The 18,866-nt window shown below is 45.4% G+C and overlaps 1 protein-coding gene across 1 annotated transcript in view; it reads right to left on the bottom strand.

Moving 5' to 3' along the window:
• Positions 1–18,866, bottom strand: part of DOCK1 (dedicator of cytokinesis 1) — a 470,019-nt gene that overhangs the window by 400,116 nt on the left and 51,037 nt on the right. The window contains exons 2-6 of the mRNA XM_069460828.1: positions 16,056–16,139; positions 10,736–10,776; positions 7,619–7,674; positions 3,609–3,705; positions 607–755 (exon numbers count right to left, since the gene is read on the bottom strand). Of these exons, the coding sequence (XP_069316929.1) occupies positions 607–755; positions 3,609–3,705; positions 7,619–7,674; positions 10,736–10,776; positions 16,056–16,139 (427 nt within the window). The remainder of the gene's footprint in view (positions 1–606; positions 756–3,608; positions 3,706–7,618; positions 7,675–10,735; positions 10,777–16,055; positions 16,140–18,866) is intronic.

The following is an 18,866-nucleotide window of genomic DNA, read 5'->3' as shown; positions in this document are numbered from 1 at the left end:
AGCTCTGTGGGGGAGTGAACGCACCGTCACTAACGGCATTCAAGCACAGGTGGGTGGGTGCTGGCTGTAGATGGGAACTTCTGCAAGACACATAATTGCACAAAATTTGTTGTTTATCTACATTCAAGTTTAGCTGGGCTGTATTTCTGCTGGTGAACTCTGGCAAGGCTATATGGTGACAAGTTCTCAGAACCTAGGATTCCACAGAAGGACACTCAGTGCTTGTCACTGCCCAAGAGACTCCCACCTCCCATCCACCCCCACTCAAAATCGAATATTGTGAACAGAAAGTAAAAGTTTCTTGTTGAGGGTGGGGGTTCACTGTGGGGTCCCCTCTGGGATGGTGAAAGTGACAGGCTCCCAGCTTCTGGGCTCCACCACTTGAAGAATGAAGAGAACAGGTTTTGAGAATGACCCAGGAAACTGTCCTGATTGTCAGAATCCGATAGAAAATACCTCATCCTTTTCAAAATGAAAACCATGCCATGATTTTGGTGTTAGAAATTTTGTTTTATGATAAAATGTGATTTTGGTCTCCTCAAGGCTTATGGTGATGTTATGATATTGGATAAATTAAGCATGAAATCATCTTTCAAACAAACAAACCTGTTTCCATAATCAATTTTGGCTGTGACCTTCTTTTTCAGTTCTTTGAGCTCATCCTGTGGCAGAGTTCCAGAAAGGATTTGCGACCGCCACTCGATAAGGTCGTAGATCATGTGCCGCACGCTTCGGAACATCTCCCTGTTATCTTGCTATCAAGGAGGGGGGAGAAAAAGCTAATTGTAAGGCTTTTGATATAAAATAGCATGGTGGAGATAGTATAAAATGGATACATCTTCAAATACACATGAGGTATATGTACTATATTATGGGAATTAGTTAATGCTGAACGAAAAAGTGTTTTTAGCACAAACTGGAACACATGGCATGGAATTTGGTTTCTATGAGACACTGAAAGAATAAAAAGTAACGTGCAATCCCCAACATTCCACCCAACATTCCAGAGCGAGCACAACTGCATCCAAAAGTTGACCCCAGCAGGAGCTGGACTTTGAGCTTCAACACCTGTTCACGAGCTCCTAACATCTGGCCCATGGATGGGCAACTCCTTAAAGCTCCCTCAGAATTAGTCTAAGCCTAAAGATCTGAATTCTACATCTCGCATACAGTCTTCAGATTACCCTACACCCGGGATCGTTCTGAGCACACCAAGAAATGGAACCCCAAGCCTGGCTGTCAGCTGAGCTACGCAGAAAAACATGCCGCACTGGGCTGGCTCCCCGGCAGGCTGCGATGCATCCGGCCCACACAGAGATGCTGCTTCTGCAAGAAGCCAAATCCCCATCTACAAGCTCTTGGTGCTTTTATGCCAAAGGAAAATGTAAATAAGATGCAAAATTCACACTTCTTACCACTTTCTAAGTATTCTGATGGGATTGATGCTACAAAGAAAAGCAAGCGTTTGCAACTGCAGGAGTGCAATCCTCAAGGAGATGAGGGAGCATCCGAAGGAAAATAACCCAGTGGTTCTTTCAACAAAGAGGAATCTAGGTGGAACCTAATGTGATACAATCCTGACCATCATGGTCCTGTTAAAATGTGGCCTGTAATCCCAGCACTTTGGGAGGTCGAGGCAGGAAGAAAGCTTGTGCCCAGGAGCTTGAGACCAGCCTGGGTAATCCTGCAAGACCCTGTCTCTATAAAAAATAAGAAACAAATTTTTAAAACCTTTTAAAAATTAAAATGTGCCTATTGCTTCTTCTAAAAAAAAGTCCCCCTCTACATATGTGAACCATGCACCCCACTATTTCTACTATTCCACCTTATTTCTATGAGTTTCTAATATCCCCACCACCCACCCCATCAGGCACCCTAACAGGCAATTTTTCATTCCATGAGCTTGTCTTTATAATGTCATCCTAATTTTACTTTCTTAAATGAAAATGAAATAGTCAAACTTAATGATTTGTTACAAAATTATGTTCATTTCCCTCTTACTAATTCTCTTTGTCCATTTCTCTAAGGCTGTAACAAATATCTAAAATCCCTAATATTTTGCTAACATCTACAACCACAGAGCAGAGCAAAAATTCTATATAAAAACATTAAAACCATCTTTGGCTTGGCTTTGCACAAATCCAACAAAGTAAGTCCATCAGAGGCAAATTTAAGTTTTGTCAGAAGAAACCACAGTGATCATTAAGAATGCCTATTCCAGGGTTTTCTGGCTAAAATTGTCCACTGACATATTAGTCAGCATCAATTCCTGTTTGCTTTGTTGCCATATTTTTGTTTAAAAATTGCTAAGTTGAACATGAAACACCGACTACAAAATTGCTCAGATTTACACAAAACATTCATGGCTAACTTTACGCTTTTAGGTTTTTGAGTACGTTTGATGAACAATTACTGCAACTGCTTATTACTGTGCATTTATAGGAAACCACTGTATAATCAGAAACCACAAGCCTGCCCAACAAGCAGCTGTGGGCTTTAGGAAGTTTTCTATGTTCCCAAGAAATTAACGCACTGACTTCCTTCCAGAGCCCTTACTTGGTGATAATAACATTAGCATATGAGAAATCAACACTCTGAATAGAAATACAGGCTTAACAAAAGGTAATCTTCTGCAAATATGAATTTATGTGCAAAGAAATGCCCTGAGGGAATATGAAATAGGAGATGTCAGAGCTTCAACCTCTCCGCATTAATAAGACTTCTTCCGTGATCAGAAGACCGGACAATTGCACACGAAGCTAGAATGCAAAATATTTCTCTACCCCCGTCACAAATTCGGGCAAATCTAGATGATTGTAGTTTTTCTTAAATGATAAGAGGCATTACCTACTGTCAGACAATGGCAAAGAAATAAATAGCAATCGCCCTCTGCCGCATCCATACATAAGCACCGGTTACTGTTTAAAAGCAGATTTTAGTTTTCATGATGAAAATATAAACTGTGAAGTGACATCAATGCAAATGGCCTGATCCTGTGTTCCAAGGGCTTTAAGCGATCACGTTTCCCTTTCCAAGGCAAGGACAGGCAAATTCCCAGGCCCTTTCCTCCCTGCCCCTCTGTATCACAGTGAGCACAGCTACACCCGAACACAAAGCAGGTCACAGGCACACAGCCCCCAAAAGTGGCCAGACTATCGGGCCATGTCGCTTTCTTTGCTCTTTCTGAGTAAGACCCTAACCCAGAAGTTCTCCTTTTAAGGTTGCCAGGGAAAGAAAAACATCCCATTGGTATAGCAAGAGAAGACCATTCTCTATTTTTTTCCCTCAGAAACAAGATTTTGTTCTGTTGTCCAGGCTGGAGTGCAGTGGTACAATCATAGCTTCCTGTAGCCTCGAACTCCTATGCTCAAGCGATCCTCCTGCCTCAGCCTCCCACGTAGCTACGACTATAGGTACATACCACCACATGGCTAAATTTTTTTTTTTTAAACAAGGGTCTTGCTATGTTGCCCAGGCTGGTCTCAAACTCCTGGCCTCAAACAATCCTCCCACCTCAGCCTCCATTAGTGCTGGGATTACAGGCATGAGCCACTGCACCCAACCCATTCTCTATTTTTAAGTGTTGACCAAACATCCCGTTTACTTACCACGTAGAGCTGCCTCCAGATGGTGGACCACTCTCGGAGTGTTGTGGTGACCTCCTGTATGAGGGGGAGGTCACCCGGGATGACAGTCTCATGTTGCCTGGGATCAAAGAAGGAAAAAGCGGCTGAGTCCATGATTTCATTAACTGCTGTGAGCCGCACCTGGTAAATTCCAACTCCAGGCCATAGAGTTCAACATTTAAGCAAATGGAAAGAAAATATACAAGTAACCCTGTGTTCAGGCAGATAAGTACACACATACATCTCTAAGAATGACAGGTACAGAGCTTGAGAATGTTCATACATTATCCCGCATGTAAGCCATCCACCTCGCACGTCAAGGTAAGATGAAGGAGGCAAGTAACATCCCGTTAAAGTCTACGGAACGTCAAGGTCTGGCAAGTGGAAAGTACATCCGTAATACGTGTACCCATCTATCTTAAAGATGCCATAAATTACAAGCGGTCTGTGTGGCATTAAAATGCAGGTTTGGGTTAAGATTATTTTTACATTTCCATCATGCATAAAACTCATTATATGATAATACATGAAGCAGCTATCCTTGGCGGAATACGAGAGGTTACAGCTTTCAAATGTCTGTGGTTATTCTCCCTGATCCCCACTCGGATTATCCTCTTACCCTTTTCCCTCCAACACAAAAGGTTAACCCTTGAATAGTTCCTAACCCATCTGTATTTATAAATTGGTTTTCATCAAGTCAACCATTGTTTTCTGGGCAAATACTCCAGATCAGGCACTACGCAAAGTCTGGCTCAGACTGTCTGGGACGGGTGGGAGACGGAACGTGTGCCTTGTACAGTTCGGCTGGCTGGCCCCGAAGGTCCTCTGTGTCCTGGACAGACAAGAATCTGGCCAGCATGCAATGTCCAGGGACACCCACATCCCTTGATCTTCACAGCACCCAGCCCTGTGGGAGGCACCCTGACTTTGGCTCGCAATTGGGGTTCAGACCTGCAATGACTTATTGATGGTGGGGGAGGCTCCCAAACCAAGAGACACTGGAGTTCCAGAAAGAAAGCTGGCCTCGTGGAGAGGTCTAGAACCGGACATCTGAGGGAGGGGCGCACACAAGACCGTCCCCCAGAACACTGCGGTTAGGAGTGACCCTTTGATGGGAGATCGTCCGTGTCTACTGAGGGTCATGATTGTTAAAACAGCCCTGCCAAGCCCGTCACCAAGTTTCGCAGGAAGGCTGTTGATGAAAGTGTGCTTCATCACGCTCGGCAGCGTCATCCCCGCAGAGCCTGCAGGAGAAGTTTCTCTCCACTCGCACCTGAGCACACTCATCAGCAACGGGGCTGTTTTCACGCCGAGGCCACTCGGCGTGCTTTGCACTGGCTCCAGGATGCTCGGAGCTCAACTGGGCTCCCTTTCACCACACAAATGGGGCCCCAAGGCTTGCACCATGTCCTGGTCTCAGTTCTGGTTCCTTCTTACCCTCCTACCTTGTCATGGGCCTCATCTGTCCTGGGATTAACGTGCCGACTGGCACTAATGCACTTGATCTGGCTCCGTTGTATCACCTCCGTTACCACCTTGGTACCTGCCGGGGATCAGGAACACCCAAACCCAGCAACGCCTGCCTGGCAGGCTGCCGTGGACGGAGGGAGTGTCAGGCCGGGCATCCGTGGGAAAGAGCGGGATGGGGGGGCAGTGGGGGTGCTGGGGAAAGGATACAAACTTGACTTCGACGGGAGGAATATGGACAAGAGCTCTACTGTACCACATGGTGACTACAGTTAACAGTGATGCATTTACACTAGAAAACTGCTAAGAGTAGATTTTACGTGTTCTCACCACAGATAAATAAGTACGTAAGGTAAGGCACATGTTAATCAGCTTGATTTAGCCATTCCATGATGCACAGACTTCAAAACATCATGCTGTACACCATAAATATAAACAACATTTACCTTTCAATTTAAAAAATAATTATTTTAAAGGAAACGAATGGGACGTAGCAGGTGCCCAGCCAAGAGTGGTGATTCCTGTTAGCCACTCGGCTCCGCGTAACTGCGCAAGGTGGCAAGAGACGAGTCAGGGCCGGAGGTCCCGATCTGCACGTCACCCACACAGAGGGGACAGCTGGCGACAAGAGCAACAGAGGCCGTGTCTAAAGGGAAGGACAGCAGAGAAACAGGGGGCCAAGGACAGACCCTGGGAGGATGCGCAGGGGACAAAGACGATGTGAAGCACCAAGCTGTAGAAAGTGGACAAGGAACATCAGAGTGCACAGGAGCTGCACGTGAAGTGCACGGCCAGCAGGGTCCAGCGCTGCAGGGAACCTCCAGAAGAGGAGGACCGAGAAGACACCGTTAGGCCTGGACATGAGGAGGCGCCGGCAAACAGTCAGTGCCAGGGAAGCGGGGAGGCAGCGTGGGAATTGCTTTGCTTACAGGGGAAAGATACAGAATAGGTGGTAACAGGCAATACAGCAACCACTGGGCATGTCTGAGAGTGAAAGACGGCCAGTGTCCAGGGAGAAGAGAGAGACCAAGCAAGAGACCCTGCAAGAGGGTTCATGCAAGAGAGATGGGACGATAAACTCGGAGAGCAGGAAGGCAGGCAGAGCTGGGACGACAGCGCGGCCTACGTCGGCACTGGACAGGAGGGAGGACCAGGAAAAGGCAGGAATGTGGCCGTGCACAGCAATCTGGAGGGAGGGGGAGGGCTAGGGGGCTCCTGTCAAGCCTGAAGGCAGGGGTGCTGCAGGAGGGAGCGCGGGGGCAGCAAGGCAGACAGGCAGGGCCAGGGTCAGAGCGTGCGCAGCAATCCCTGGGAACCCAAAGCACTAGCAGGGAATTGGTTCCGAACTGCTTGTTTCACCGTCTCTCAGGTCACTTGCCCACAGTGGGGACCCTTAGTCCAGGAGCCCCAGTGAAAGGAACCAAACACATCTCTGCCTGTCGGGGTGGGTGTGACTCTGTTTATTGAGAATTGTAATAATCTCTTGTTCACTTTATTATTAGCCTTCAATTACAATTTACATATATTCTTTTATATACATCAAGCTGCTTTTTTAAGAAAATCAGTCAAATACAGTCTGACTTATATAAGGATTCTGATACAAAGTACATTAAATACACACTTTATTCAGCTATTTCCACAATAGGGCAAAAGTTTCCAAACTTTCCTTTCTTTTTTTCCCCTTAAAGCTTTGCATACAAAACATTGTATCTGTCTAAAAAAATACCATATTGCAGGTCATCACCATTCATGCCTCTAAATTATTTTCTTTGTTTTAATTATGCATCATGGAACTACAGAACCCGAACAGTCCTTTTCATATGTTAAAAGTACGGTGCTTGGAAAGGCAATTTTGCAATCAGCCAAAGAGATGTCATTATGCAGTAATCATATGATTAGTAATTTTATAATTTACATATTTAACTGAGTGTGAAGATGTAGCAGAGACAAAAAAAGAAAACATTTTAATGTTCCTTCTTCCAAGTTCACACCTGGTTATTCATTTGCCATTCCTGCCTAATGGGTTCCTGTTCTATAAACGCTCTTTTAATGATCTTATACATCAGTTTTATGACCTCTAGGAAACATACATCACAATTAGACAAAACGTAAATTCATACATGTCCCAATTTAACAACTGTTGCCTCACCCTAAATTCCATTTGTATCATACCCTGAAAAGTCTTCCCCAAAAAAGGACTCGGAGCGGGGGGCTGTGGAATCTGTGCCGAATCGGGTAGCTCACAGAGGCAGCACAGAGCACCAGGGCCAGCACTTTCCAAAACCGACCTCAGGTTTGAGGACAACCACTACAGTTACAGGGCTGACTTCAGACTCTTTAAAGATCAAAGCCACGTTGTCCACAACTCTGAATTACAAGTCCCCTTTTTCTCCCCCAAACTCCTGCCTCATCATAGCCGATCACACCCATTGTCTTAACCCCCTAATATTACCCTGCCATACATGAGCAGTAAAACCAAATGTAATAATTGCAATTCTTCATTCAAACATGAAGACTAGACTCACCCTTTTCCTTCAACTATTGCTTCTTTAAGATGAATATATGAAGCAGGAAATATACCCTTTGGGGAAAAAAAAAAGACAGTAGATTTTATAATCAATATGAATACTGATCACAAATCAAACAACAGCCCCCAAAAAGGTAGGGGTAGGGGTGGCTGGATCACTGTTAATTTCGCAAGTCTTCTGCTAAGCCCCATATACGACATATCAAAGAAATCACAAAGAAGTGGAAAAGACAACACTCAACCGGCTTGTATTCCAAAGAGTCTGCAGACGTCTTAGAGGAAAACAATGTGTTCACAAAGGAAAAATTCCACAAAGACACAGGCAACTCCTCGTCTTCTCTGTGGCTCACACCTTGTTGCCACTGTTGACCTTGCACAGGCAGATCAAAGTCCAACTGATGCCTAAAAAACAGTTTTGATGATGGTCTCTGACAGTTTCCTCTTTCAAAATGATAAAATTGTCATTGAACGTTGGTTTAAACCACTGATTGTCACTAGCGCACTGACCATTTACCTAGACCCACAGGGACTTTCTCGTTGATCTCCCGCCAGAGGCCATCTGAGAAAATACAGGAAGGTGGGCCGATTCGCCCAATCTGCGTGACTGCGGTGGGAGGACACAAGCTTCTGTTCACACGGTGCCTGAGTCTCCTGAGCGCAGTGCAGCCACGAGCCCACCAGAAGGGAGCCCAGGGAGACAGTGTCTCAACAGGATTCACGGCATCAGGCACGGTCTGGGAAGTGTCGGGAGGAGCTCTGGGTCCTGCTTCCTGAGCAAGCAAAATAACCCCCGCCCTGGAATGAGGCAAAAGCAAGCCTCAAGGCTGGGGGCTCGGGCAGTGCCACGAAAGCCACTTCCTGTGGGAGGTTTAGTGCCTGCGGCTGATACCATAAAGTGGCACCCCTGTGGCTTCGAGGTACCTGTTTTGGAAACAGGAACTTCTGATTGGGTCTTCCTGGCACCTACACAGGACATCCAGAAACCAAACTATTAATCATGCCTGGGAAGGGACGGGGCAGGGCAGAGGGCTGAACCAGCCTGGCAGGCACCACTGATTCATGCTCCTCCGGCCTCCCAGGAATGTGGCTGAATCCCATATAGAGAAGAATTATTGCAAACAGGGAAGGTGGCAGGCGGGGAGTCAGAGACTGAGCCACAAGGAGGACTGAAAAACCCAGCACTGGGTTGCTCCATTAAGGTCCTGGTTGTCCAGGATACCTCTGAATCCCAGGTGGTCTCAGGTGCACAGTGGGCACCTTTCCATGATGCCAGTAGGTGTGCACCCAGATGGGGGAACAAAACAAACAAGCCAGTCGCAACCCTGCCCATGTCCCCAGGGAGAGACACCCCTCAACCTCAGCAAACCAACCGGAGAATCATAAAGCCACGGGAGGGATGGTGGCTGGATGAGGCTGGACGCACCTGGAGGCTTGGAATGAGCAACTTAAGCTGGGGCCATGCAGGACCAGCCCCGATCCACTGCACATTTGTAAGTATCTATACTAAGGCTGCTTACAGATCACAGAGTCAGAATTCCCAGGGGCCACATCCCTTATGGAAAAATAACTACATCCCTACCCAGCTCTATCGTGTCAATGAGTTGCAGTATCTGGCCGCCCCTCCACCCCCACCCCATGCAGCACAGGGAGGACCTACTGGGGGACAAGGGAGATCCCACATTGGGACAGGTGACAGTGAATACCAAGTAAACATCAAAGGGACGTGAACAGCTTGCCTGGGGCACGCCCAGCCCAGAAAGCAGCAGCTCTGTCCTGAGTAGGATAGGGTGGGGGAGGGGAGTGCTGGTCCATGATCCTAATCTCTTTATTACTAAAGTCTTCAACTGTGGCTTTCCCAGATGAAACTCAGGGTTTCATTTGCAAGAGTACACTCTGGACTGTAGAAGGAGGAATTAATGTGAAAACAGAACTTTCCTTGGACAAATCTATTCCCCATGCCCCTGGTTGTAAGCTATCGTGTCCACACCTCAAGGCTTCAGGTCACTGGATGTGTGGGGACCCATAGCCCAGGCCCAGCAGGGTTGAGGGGAGAGGTCCTTGCTCCAATTTGCAGGTCTGGCTCACCCGTTTCCTAACAGTGTCGTTCACACTGGAATATCAACGTGACTATGCCAGACAAGGCTGTCAGGGGACCAACCAGGAGCCCACCCACGCGATGGTGCTGCGTGAAGGTGCACCACTCACAGCCCTCCCAGGGTCCGGCCTGCTCAGCACCGCCCAGGCAGGCAGAGCAGGGAGGCCCTGGCGCTTGAGCCGCTGGACTCAGAAGCCTTATTGCAGGCTCAGGACCACAATCGAGAGTCCAGCCCTGTAGGGAGAGGCAAATTTAAGACACAGAAGTACGATGAACCATCCATCTGTCAAGTATAATTAGACATTCAAACGTACGTATAAGTTAACGTGGACAGCCTAACCATGGCTTAGCATGGATGGCACTTCAAAATTATGACATGGTAGAATGAAACAGAAGAGCAATAATTAGGTTTTGTGAAGCTAAGAATGTTAGAGCCACAACAGAGCTGTGTATGGGAGTGTCCACCACAATACTCCAAGATGTAATTACGTGTCCTAGTTTCAGAAATGCAAACAACCATGCATGCAAACCGCCCTGGTAGAGCAGAGCTCCTTTGTCCACCACCCCACACAAGCAGGGCAAAAATAGTTATAAGCAAGAGGGAAATGAGCAAGCATGGGCTTTGCAAATGTGCTGATTTATCATCAAGGATAGTATAAGATTGAAAACTGTGAGCGGTATTTTCTTTTCCTGAAGTCATTATGCCCAGATCATTCTCCAACACACACAGTGCCTGAATAGGACGCAAAATTCTATCAGGAAAAGAAGAGAGCAGCAGGCCTGCACGTTATCACAACCCGGCAACGCACTCGTGGAAAGGAAGCTGCAATTCCTACGCACACATATTGCTCAGAAGAAAACAATTTAAGACAGTTCACATTCCAATCCATATATTTTTTAAATTCAGAGAAAGAGATATAGAAGTAAAACTCTCAGACACAAATGAGGTAGAATTGATTTTCTCTCACAGTTTGATCTACGAAGGGACATGCATTGTGTTTAATCAAAAGGAGGACTTACCTTCTTAGACTTCTTTCGTAAGGTGTAACCTCTGTACCATCCTAAACAAGCACAAAGTTGAAACAGTTAGTACAAACAGACATAATAGGGTCTCAGCAATGACTTCATGGTGTACAGAACTCACTGTTTCACACACTAGGGAAGTCAGTTTGTCACCGGAATGCAATAATCCTAACGCTGTGGAGACAGACTACGGGGTTTCCTGGAGAGCGTCTCAGCCGCGTACCTGGAGCACTAGCAACCTTCGCGCCTTCATCTCCACGTGCCTCACACGGCCCTGAGGCAGCAAGAAGTTAAGACGCACAGTTCCAAGAGGAGGGCTTGTCCTTTCACCCACTTGCCCCTGAGTAGGTTCCTTGTGTATGCATTTTCTATCTCTCCCTCTGCCTGAGCTGGACCAGGGTCTCCCCGAGTGCACATACCAGCGTCACCACATCACCAAGAGCTGCCCGGAAACAGAAAACCCATTGAGAGCAAACGTCCTCCCTCTTCCAGATGGAGGAGCTCTGCCCCGGAGCAGCCACAATCTCACAAAGCACCTTCTGTGGCAAAGACACAGCCCTCGACAGGAAGCGCCAGGGCCAGGAACACAGGCCCACCTACCGCCTTCGGGCTTGGCCCAGCTCCAACTTCCCGTCCCCTCCAAGGGGTAAGAGAAAGAAAGCAGCACGAGCAGAAAGAAAGACGTGCTAGAACCGTGTGCACGCAGCAAATGCTGCATGGAAGAGTCCCTTTGACAACAGAGCAGACCTGACCACGCCCCTGGCACCCCGCATCGGGCTGAGGGCAGACACTTGTCCCCACAAACACCCAGGGGTCCATGGCCACCCCACCACTGCATGGCACCAGATGGACGTTTTCTTATCCCACATTCTGAAGTCACTCCAGGTTACCTTTGCTTCTGGAAATCAAACCAAAAGCTCAGAGACAAATCCCAACTCTGCCACACAGGAACAAAAGGACCCCTTTTACAGAGAGTGCTTGGAAAACATAAATTCCCAGATACTAACCATACATTGGGTTTTTCTGCACTATCAGAAAGTCAAAGCCCAGAAGCCAGGGATGTGTGAATTAGAGAGCGAGCTCAGACAGACTGAAAATGGCCACAAGCTGCAGCAACTGGCCACCACCCCTCTCAGGAAATGACAGTTTCAGCAACCAGGGGTGAAGAGCATGATTGTGAACCAGAAAATGACGGTGTTAAAATGAGCAAAATGCTCAAGGGATTAGTAAACAGATGTTTTCTAAATATCTAGAAAAGGAGACAGAAACTGCCATGACCCCTGCAAACGACGTGCAAAGACCCAGGCATGACCAATTCAGGCCACTTCACTTTCCTGACATGGAAACTAAAGAGATTGATGAGGGGGACCCACAGATACAAAATGTCTACATTTCAGCCGCATGTTTGAAGGATTTTATCTCCTGACAGCCATATTGTCGAGGTCAGTGGATTCAGTACGCCCGCCCGGAATCAGTGCCCGTGGGTGACACAGGCTTCGCAGACAGCAGAGCGGAGACAGGGAAGGCAAGGCCACGAGGTACTCGAAAGCCGCCTTTACTCCGTTTAAAGGACTGTTTTTTATTCTGTTATATCTCTCCTGCATTTTCAGCATTAATATGTCCTTTCTTTTCTGAAACTGACAAAGGATGAACATCCTAGAATATACAAGGAAATACTGCAAAGAAATAAGAAAAAGACAGCAACCAAGTGAGGAAATGGACAAAGTTTATAAACAACGTACAGATGAAACCCAAAAGACATACATACGAAGAGATGCTTAAGCCTCATGGTAAGCAGAGAAATGAAGGCTTACAATGTAGTATCACCACACAGTTAAGAGCGGTGGAAATCGGAAGGCTGCACGACGTGGCAGCCCCGGGCCCTGTGGTGGGAGCGCAGACTGCAGCGGGCAGGCCCTGCCCACCCAGCGCCCGCACCCCACACCCCACACCCGAGACTAGAGAGCACAGCCCAGAGACACCAGCACACCCGTGCACAGCGGGACGGACACAGGATGCTCATGGCAGCAGGACCTCGGGTGCTGGGAAGTGGGGACAAACTGAGTGCCCACGGGTAGGACCGCAGTTAGTGAAACATGGACACGCACACGAAGCCATCAGAGCAACGGATGGTCTAAAAAGGCACAGACAACGGAGTGCATCTTAAAACAGAGCACGAAGGAAAAAACTAGGGAACAGAATGAGAGCTGTAACCAGACTTACATGCATTAAAAATATATGCACACCAAATAGTACAAGAACACAGGTAAACAAAAGCGCCCACTCCAAACACAGTCTGGAGTTTTACCCAAACGTTACTAGATGGTTATTTCTTTCCTGCCTTTCTTTCCTTCCTAAGCAAAAACGAAAACCTCTGGTTTTCCTCCCCAGGATTTTTTGTATTATTCCTTCAACTAACTGAGCCCACACGCTATGTGCCAGCAACTACACAACGCAGCACAAATAGAGAAACCCTCTGTGAGCTCATAGACTGGAAGACCCCTAAGCAAGCAGGGGTCAAACCACAAACTGTGTTGCATGACAGCTTAGCATGAAGAGGAGAGGAAGTCCTGCCAAGGGCTGCGCGCAGAGGCGTGAGAGACTGTATTAACAATAGAACGATACCTGGCTGCTCTGTGGGGGATGGCAGAGAAGGCAGGAGTTGGGGGTGGGAAGACTCACAGCTAGTAGAGCTAAATTCTCCCTGGCAGGGCTTGCTAGTGGCCTCCGTGTAGTCAACAAACCTGCTCCAAACAAGAGACACCCACCCAAGACACAGGCAAATATGGGCAAGACGCAGTCCCCAAACTCAGGGAGGGCACAGTCCAGCCCAGGACAATGGCAGGCAAGTCATTTTGGAAGAAAATATACCATTATCACTTTTAAAAATTCGAATAAATTAAGTTCAAATTATCAAAAGATAATTTCTGAATCTTTGTGCAATGTCCCAGGTACAGTCCCTGGGGGTCCTGTGGAAATGAGCAGACTCCTGGCCACACAAGGGTCATGACAGCCAGGCCGTGGCCTCACTTCTCCCGTCTGGCCGACCCTGGACACTGCTAAAGGCAGGTGCTTACACGAATGACCCCTCAAAGCTCTTCCTACCTCCACGGTGACCTGGAAAGTTCCTTTTCTTTGTCCTATGCTCTAAGCCTTCATGAGCCCAAGAAAGAGAAATTAACCATAACTTGAAAGTAAATTTGTTCTTTGAACCTTAAAATAGAGTGATCATCTAGAAATTACATCTTTAGAGCAAGCTTGACAATATCCTGAAAAGGATCACATAGAAAAAGAAAACTTGACACACAGAAAAATCTCCTTAGAGGAAATAGAGGGGAGGGGGGAGGAAAGAAAAAAGAAAATCCCAGACTCTGATACAAATCATGAAATTTAAACGAGAGGGAGAAGCAGGAAAACAAAGGGGAGTACATTATTCCATTTTCATTTAATGATAATGAAGTCACCAAGTTACCCAAAGTCAAAAATTACTTCCCCCAAATCCATTTCTCTGATCAGATTCTGATTAAAACCAAAAAGGTAGTTGTCAAGGAAATGAAATGCATTTTATGTTAGAAAAGAGTCTTTGCAAAGATTGAAATATTTTAATCAGAATCTAAGAAGACTGACTAGCCCAAAAAACCAAACATTCGTTATAGACCCCTTATCATGCCAGCCAAAAAGCCAAACGCCTGCCATCAAATTTTTTTCAAGTTAGAAGTATTACAAGCACCAGTGATGCACTTAAGGATTCCACTGTTTAAAGAGCACATTCTTCTTCTGAACGAGAAACTGCAGTCCCCACAGACTCAGGCTCCACAGGAAATCATTAACTAGTCAGGAATGACATCATTGCCCAGTGTTTATTAAGCAGGATTTCAACTTCAACTGACCGGCAGCAAAAATGAAAAAGATGTAAGACCATTTCCCTCCAGATCAGAAAAGTGTCCAAGAGGAGAGGTTTGATCCTTAACCTCTACTTAATTTCTCTCTGTTTCCTCCCAGCCACTGGCAATATGTACTGAGAGGAGATGAGAAAATCCAACTGTCGGCTGTAAAAACTGAAAACAAGCAGAATGCGCCCATCACAACCACCCATTCAGGAGGGACGGACAGGGTCTGGTTTTGAAGAGTTACACGGGCTTCCTGCACAGGCCACGAAAGCTGATTTTCTTTTTTCAGATGGGACTCCTTTCGGGTGAAAGGTGCAAATGGAATGGGATTCTATGTCAGCATGCGTCAGATGGGCAGTGAGGGCTTCAAACATGGGTATTTCAATAGGTCTGTGCTTCTCTTCCAGGGACACCAGAGCCGGCCACAGCTTGCCTAAGGCACAGAAGCTCACACCGCTTCACTCCTTGCAAAGTGGATTCAAGGACCAAGTTGAAAGATTCAAGGACTCAAGTTGATGACTATGAGATGTCTACAGTTTCCTCCCCTACCCTGACCTCCCACTTGGATGGGTTTAGTTAAACCTAACCTAAAAGCAAATTTGCTACTGAAATTATCCATTCTATTCAGATATTTTTATTCATATGCTACATGGGAAGTACCTTCTTCAAGCAGGAAAAGAAGCCAACAAGTCAAAAACACAATCTTACACAAATCTGAGCAATCTTCAAAAAAATCAAGCCCTTCACTGCTTTGCTTCTGTGCAAAAGGAACCACGGCATTAAACAAAAGGTGCCCTGCTCAAAGTAGTTGCAAAACACGAAATATGGAAAACAACTGTCTAAAAAACCAAGGACATTGCAAAAACCACTATTACCAACAGTTTATTTATTGGATAATTATAATGATTGGTTCACTGGACTGCATCCCACATAACTGTGACAAATCTCTGTTCCCTCCGAAGAAAATGGAGATTACAGGTTTAAAAAAAAAAAAAAAAGATGAAAATTATGGTTCTTCTGAGACATGCTGCTAACAGATCTGAGGGCATTTAAAAAAAACCTCACAATTCATATCAAACACATTACAACAATAAACTAAATAAACTATCTTAACATAATTATTATCAAGTGGTCAGTTATTAACAGTCAAGATTTACATACACTTGCAAAGTAAGGAGCTAATGAGGTTTTTTGAAGATGTTAAAAATGGGAATTTTTATTTTTAAGTTGATCTTAATAAAACTTTGAAAGAATGCACAGCGTCACTACACCCTTACCTGAAAAGCCATCTATCTGCAAGAAAATTGATCATGAGAACAGAAACTGATTGCATATGTGTTTGTAACAGGGTAATGCTGTGCCCAGTAGGCACTGAAAACATGTGCCCACTGCCCCACAAGAAAAAAGGCACCAAAATGTATACGCACCTTCGTATGTCTCTAAGATGTGCACAGTGTCTCCTATCTGCAAAGAAAGCTCATCTGCTCCCCTGGCGTCGTAGTTATAAAAGGCTGTGATGGAAAAGAGGGAAAATACATTAGTAGACGTCGAAGTGACTGTGCTGGGTTGTTTTTGCTTGATTTACTGTTGCTGGGCTTTAATATTGAAATATAGTCAGTCTTTGCCTGGATCATTCTCTCTGATACCCACGAAAGTAGCCTTATCCTTCAGAGACAAACAAAAAGGGCCAGTAGTTTAAGCAGGAGAAATTCATAACTACCCATAACATTAATCACCATAAGTGATTTTTTTATTGTGCTAAAATATATACAAATGTAAAATTTGCCATTTTAACCATTTTAAATGCACAATTCAGTGGCACTAATTATATTCACAATGTTGTACAACCATCACCCCTTACATCCAAAACTTTTTCATCACTCCAAACAGAAACCTACTACCCCTTAAGCAATAACTCCCCAGCCCTTGGTAACTTCCCATCTACTTTCTGTCACTAGCAGTACCTCGGTGCCTCATGTAAGTGCAATCATATAAGCAGTATTTGCCCTTTGCTGTCTGACTTCTGTCACTCGGCATAATGTTCCCAAGGCTGATCCACATTATAGCAGGTGTCAGACCCTCGTTCCTTTTTATGCCTGAATAATACCGCATACAAGTGGATATTTATAATGGGAAAAAAACTGAGATCACTGTTAACAGCACTTTGATTGTCACTTCACATACTACTGTTTATTTCCACCAATGGATTCTTTTTATTTTCCTAACTGTGAATCAATTGCACATGGACTCAATATTCTTTGGAAACCAAATTTATAAAAAAAATTATCATATAACTATGTTGATATTAAGCCAATAGGTGACATAACAATTATAGTGGCCAAAAATATGTCCAATGTTAAGAAGAAATCCTTAAAACTGACGATAATAGCCATGAAATGTCTGAAATCTTGAATGTTTACCCTGACATAAAGCTGTTCCTATTTTGCAAGAGGGTCATATTGCTCCTAGATAAGCACCTAAATATTCCTACCGTTAAATTCAAACCACACTTTTGCTCAAGCAGTACAGAATAAAGGCAACTTTCACAGGTATAAAAAGAATGTTACAAAGTATTTAAGTCCCCAAAAGTATTCAATTAGCTCACTGTTAATTTAAAATACATATATGTATATATATGTGTGTATATGAATACATACAGTGGTGTTGCTCATACACCTGGACTCTACCTTAAAAAAATGTAACATTCAATGTAAAACTCATCTTCAAAATTGCTGATCAAATTTCTCATCCATCCTAAACAGTCCAGCCAGGCTGGACTATGCTTGATTGGAATCTTTATGGTGCTGCATTTCTAAAATTCACCTTAACCACATCCTGTGCAAATTCCTCCAGCAAGCGTGTCGGGCCCTCCACCACCTGGACCATCCCGCCACACTGCACCACACCTCCCAACCACACACTCCCTTCCCTGGGCCCTTCTTCCCACTGAAAGAAAGAAGCTGGCCCATCCTCTGGGTGCCAACCTATCCTCCCTGGCCACCTGGGTCTTGCCACTGGATGCACCTTGTCAAGAAAGCCAGGCCTGACTATGCATTTGCTCTTTCAACGCCACCGCTCCAGACACCACGGGCACCACGCACACTTGATCTCCCCTGTATTTTCTTCTAGATGAGCCAGGCTTATTTCAGACGTGTGTCTGAAGACGTCCCCTACCAAAGGAAAGACCACCAGAGAGCAGAGGTCACACGCCTTTCAGTGTTTCATGCCCACACCTCCGAGGACAGGGTAGCACTTAGCTGGTCAAAGGATTTAAAAACCCAAGTTGCTGGCATCAGGCTGCAAAGTCTAGAACTTCAGGTCCACACAGACCCTGTGGTGTTCACGGTCATGGTCTCTAGAAACAACCAAAACGGAGAGGACAACACCTCCACCGCTGAGGACCCGCCTGCCCTCAGCAAATGACCTACCCTCTCTAGCTTCAGTTTTTCAGTCTGTAAAATAAGGATATTGGTGCCGCCCTCACAGCACTGAGTGTGCATTTCGCGCCTTAAAGGAGGCCATGCCCCTGCCAGATTTGGCACAATGGGCCGCAGTGAACGCTCAGTCGATGCTGAAGGCTTTTCTTGTGGTTGTATTTTTTTACGGCTACGAAGACTTCTATCGCTACCAGAATTCTTTTTAAAAAGCCAAAGCGAGCACACTACCACATGTTCACAAAAATCCTACAATGACAAAAGCCAAACCTATGTAGAAAATCCTATTTTCTTAAGTATTTTCCCCAAAAATCATAAAATCTAAGTGGCCTCAACTGACAAAGATGATTATTAGTAGTTATAAAGTTTATTTGGCATTTTATAGTGAATCTTTAACAAGAAATAACTGCATCAGGTAAAAAGAAGCCCAGAGCACATGCTGAACTTCCCCAGTCCAGCAAAACCATATTCTTAAGCCTTTAGCAACCACAAATCCATTTATCACAGTTCTTAACAGCGTCCCCGCCAGCATGCCTATTCTGTTATAGATGTGGAAAAAATAAACATGTCAAAAATCATAAAAATGAAATAAAAAGAGCACGTCAAGTGTAAATACGTTCAGGCACATGTGAATTTGTAAAGCACATACACATAATTCCGTCCTTACGGTTTCACCTTTAAATACCACACTCCCCAATCCCTAAAGCAGACAGTGAAAAGCAGCGATGAAAATCTTATCCGTGGATATAGAAACTTCAAATTTAACTATAGTATGAGCCAACAGACCCATGATTTTATAAAGGA

Source organism: Eulemur rufifrons, chromosome 28 (assembly GCF_041146395.1).
Source record: "Eulemur rufifrons isolate Redbay chromosome 28, OSU_ERuf_1, whole genome shotgun sequence".
Taxonomy (NCBI): Eukaryota; Metazoa; Chordata; class Mammalia; order Primates; family Lemuridae; genus Eulemur; species Eulemur rufifrons.
Note: the sequence above shows the minus strand (reverse complement) of the source record. Positions and strands in the feature narration are given on the sequence as shown.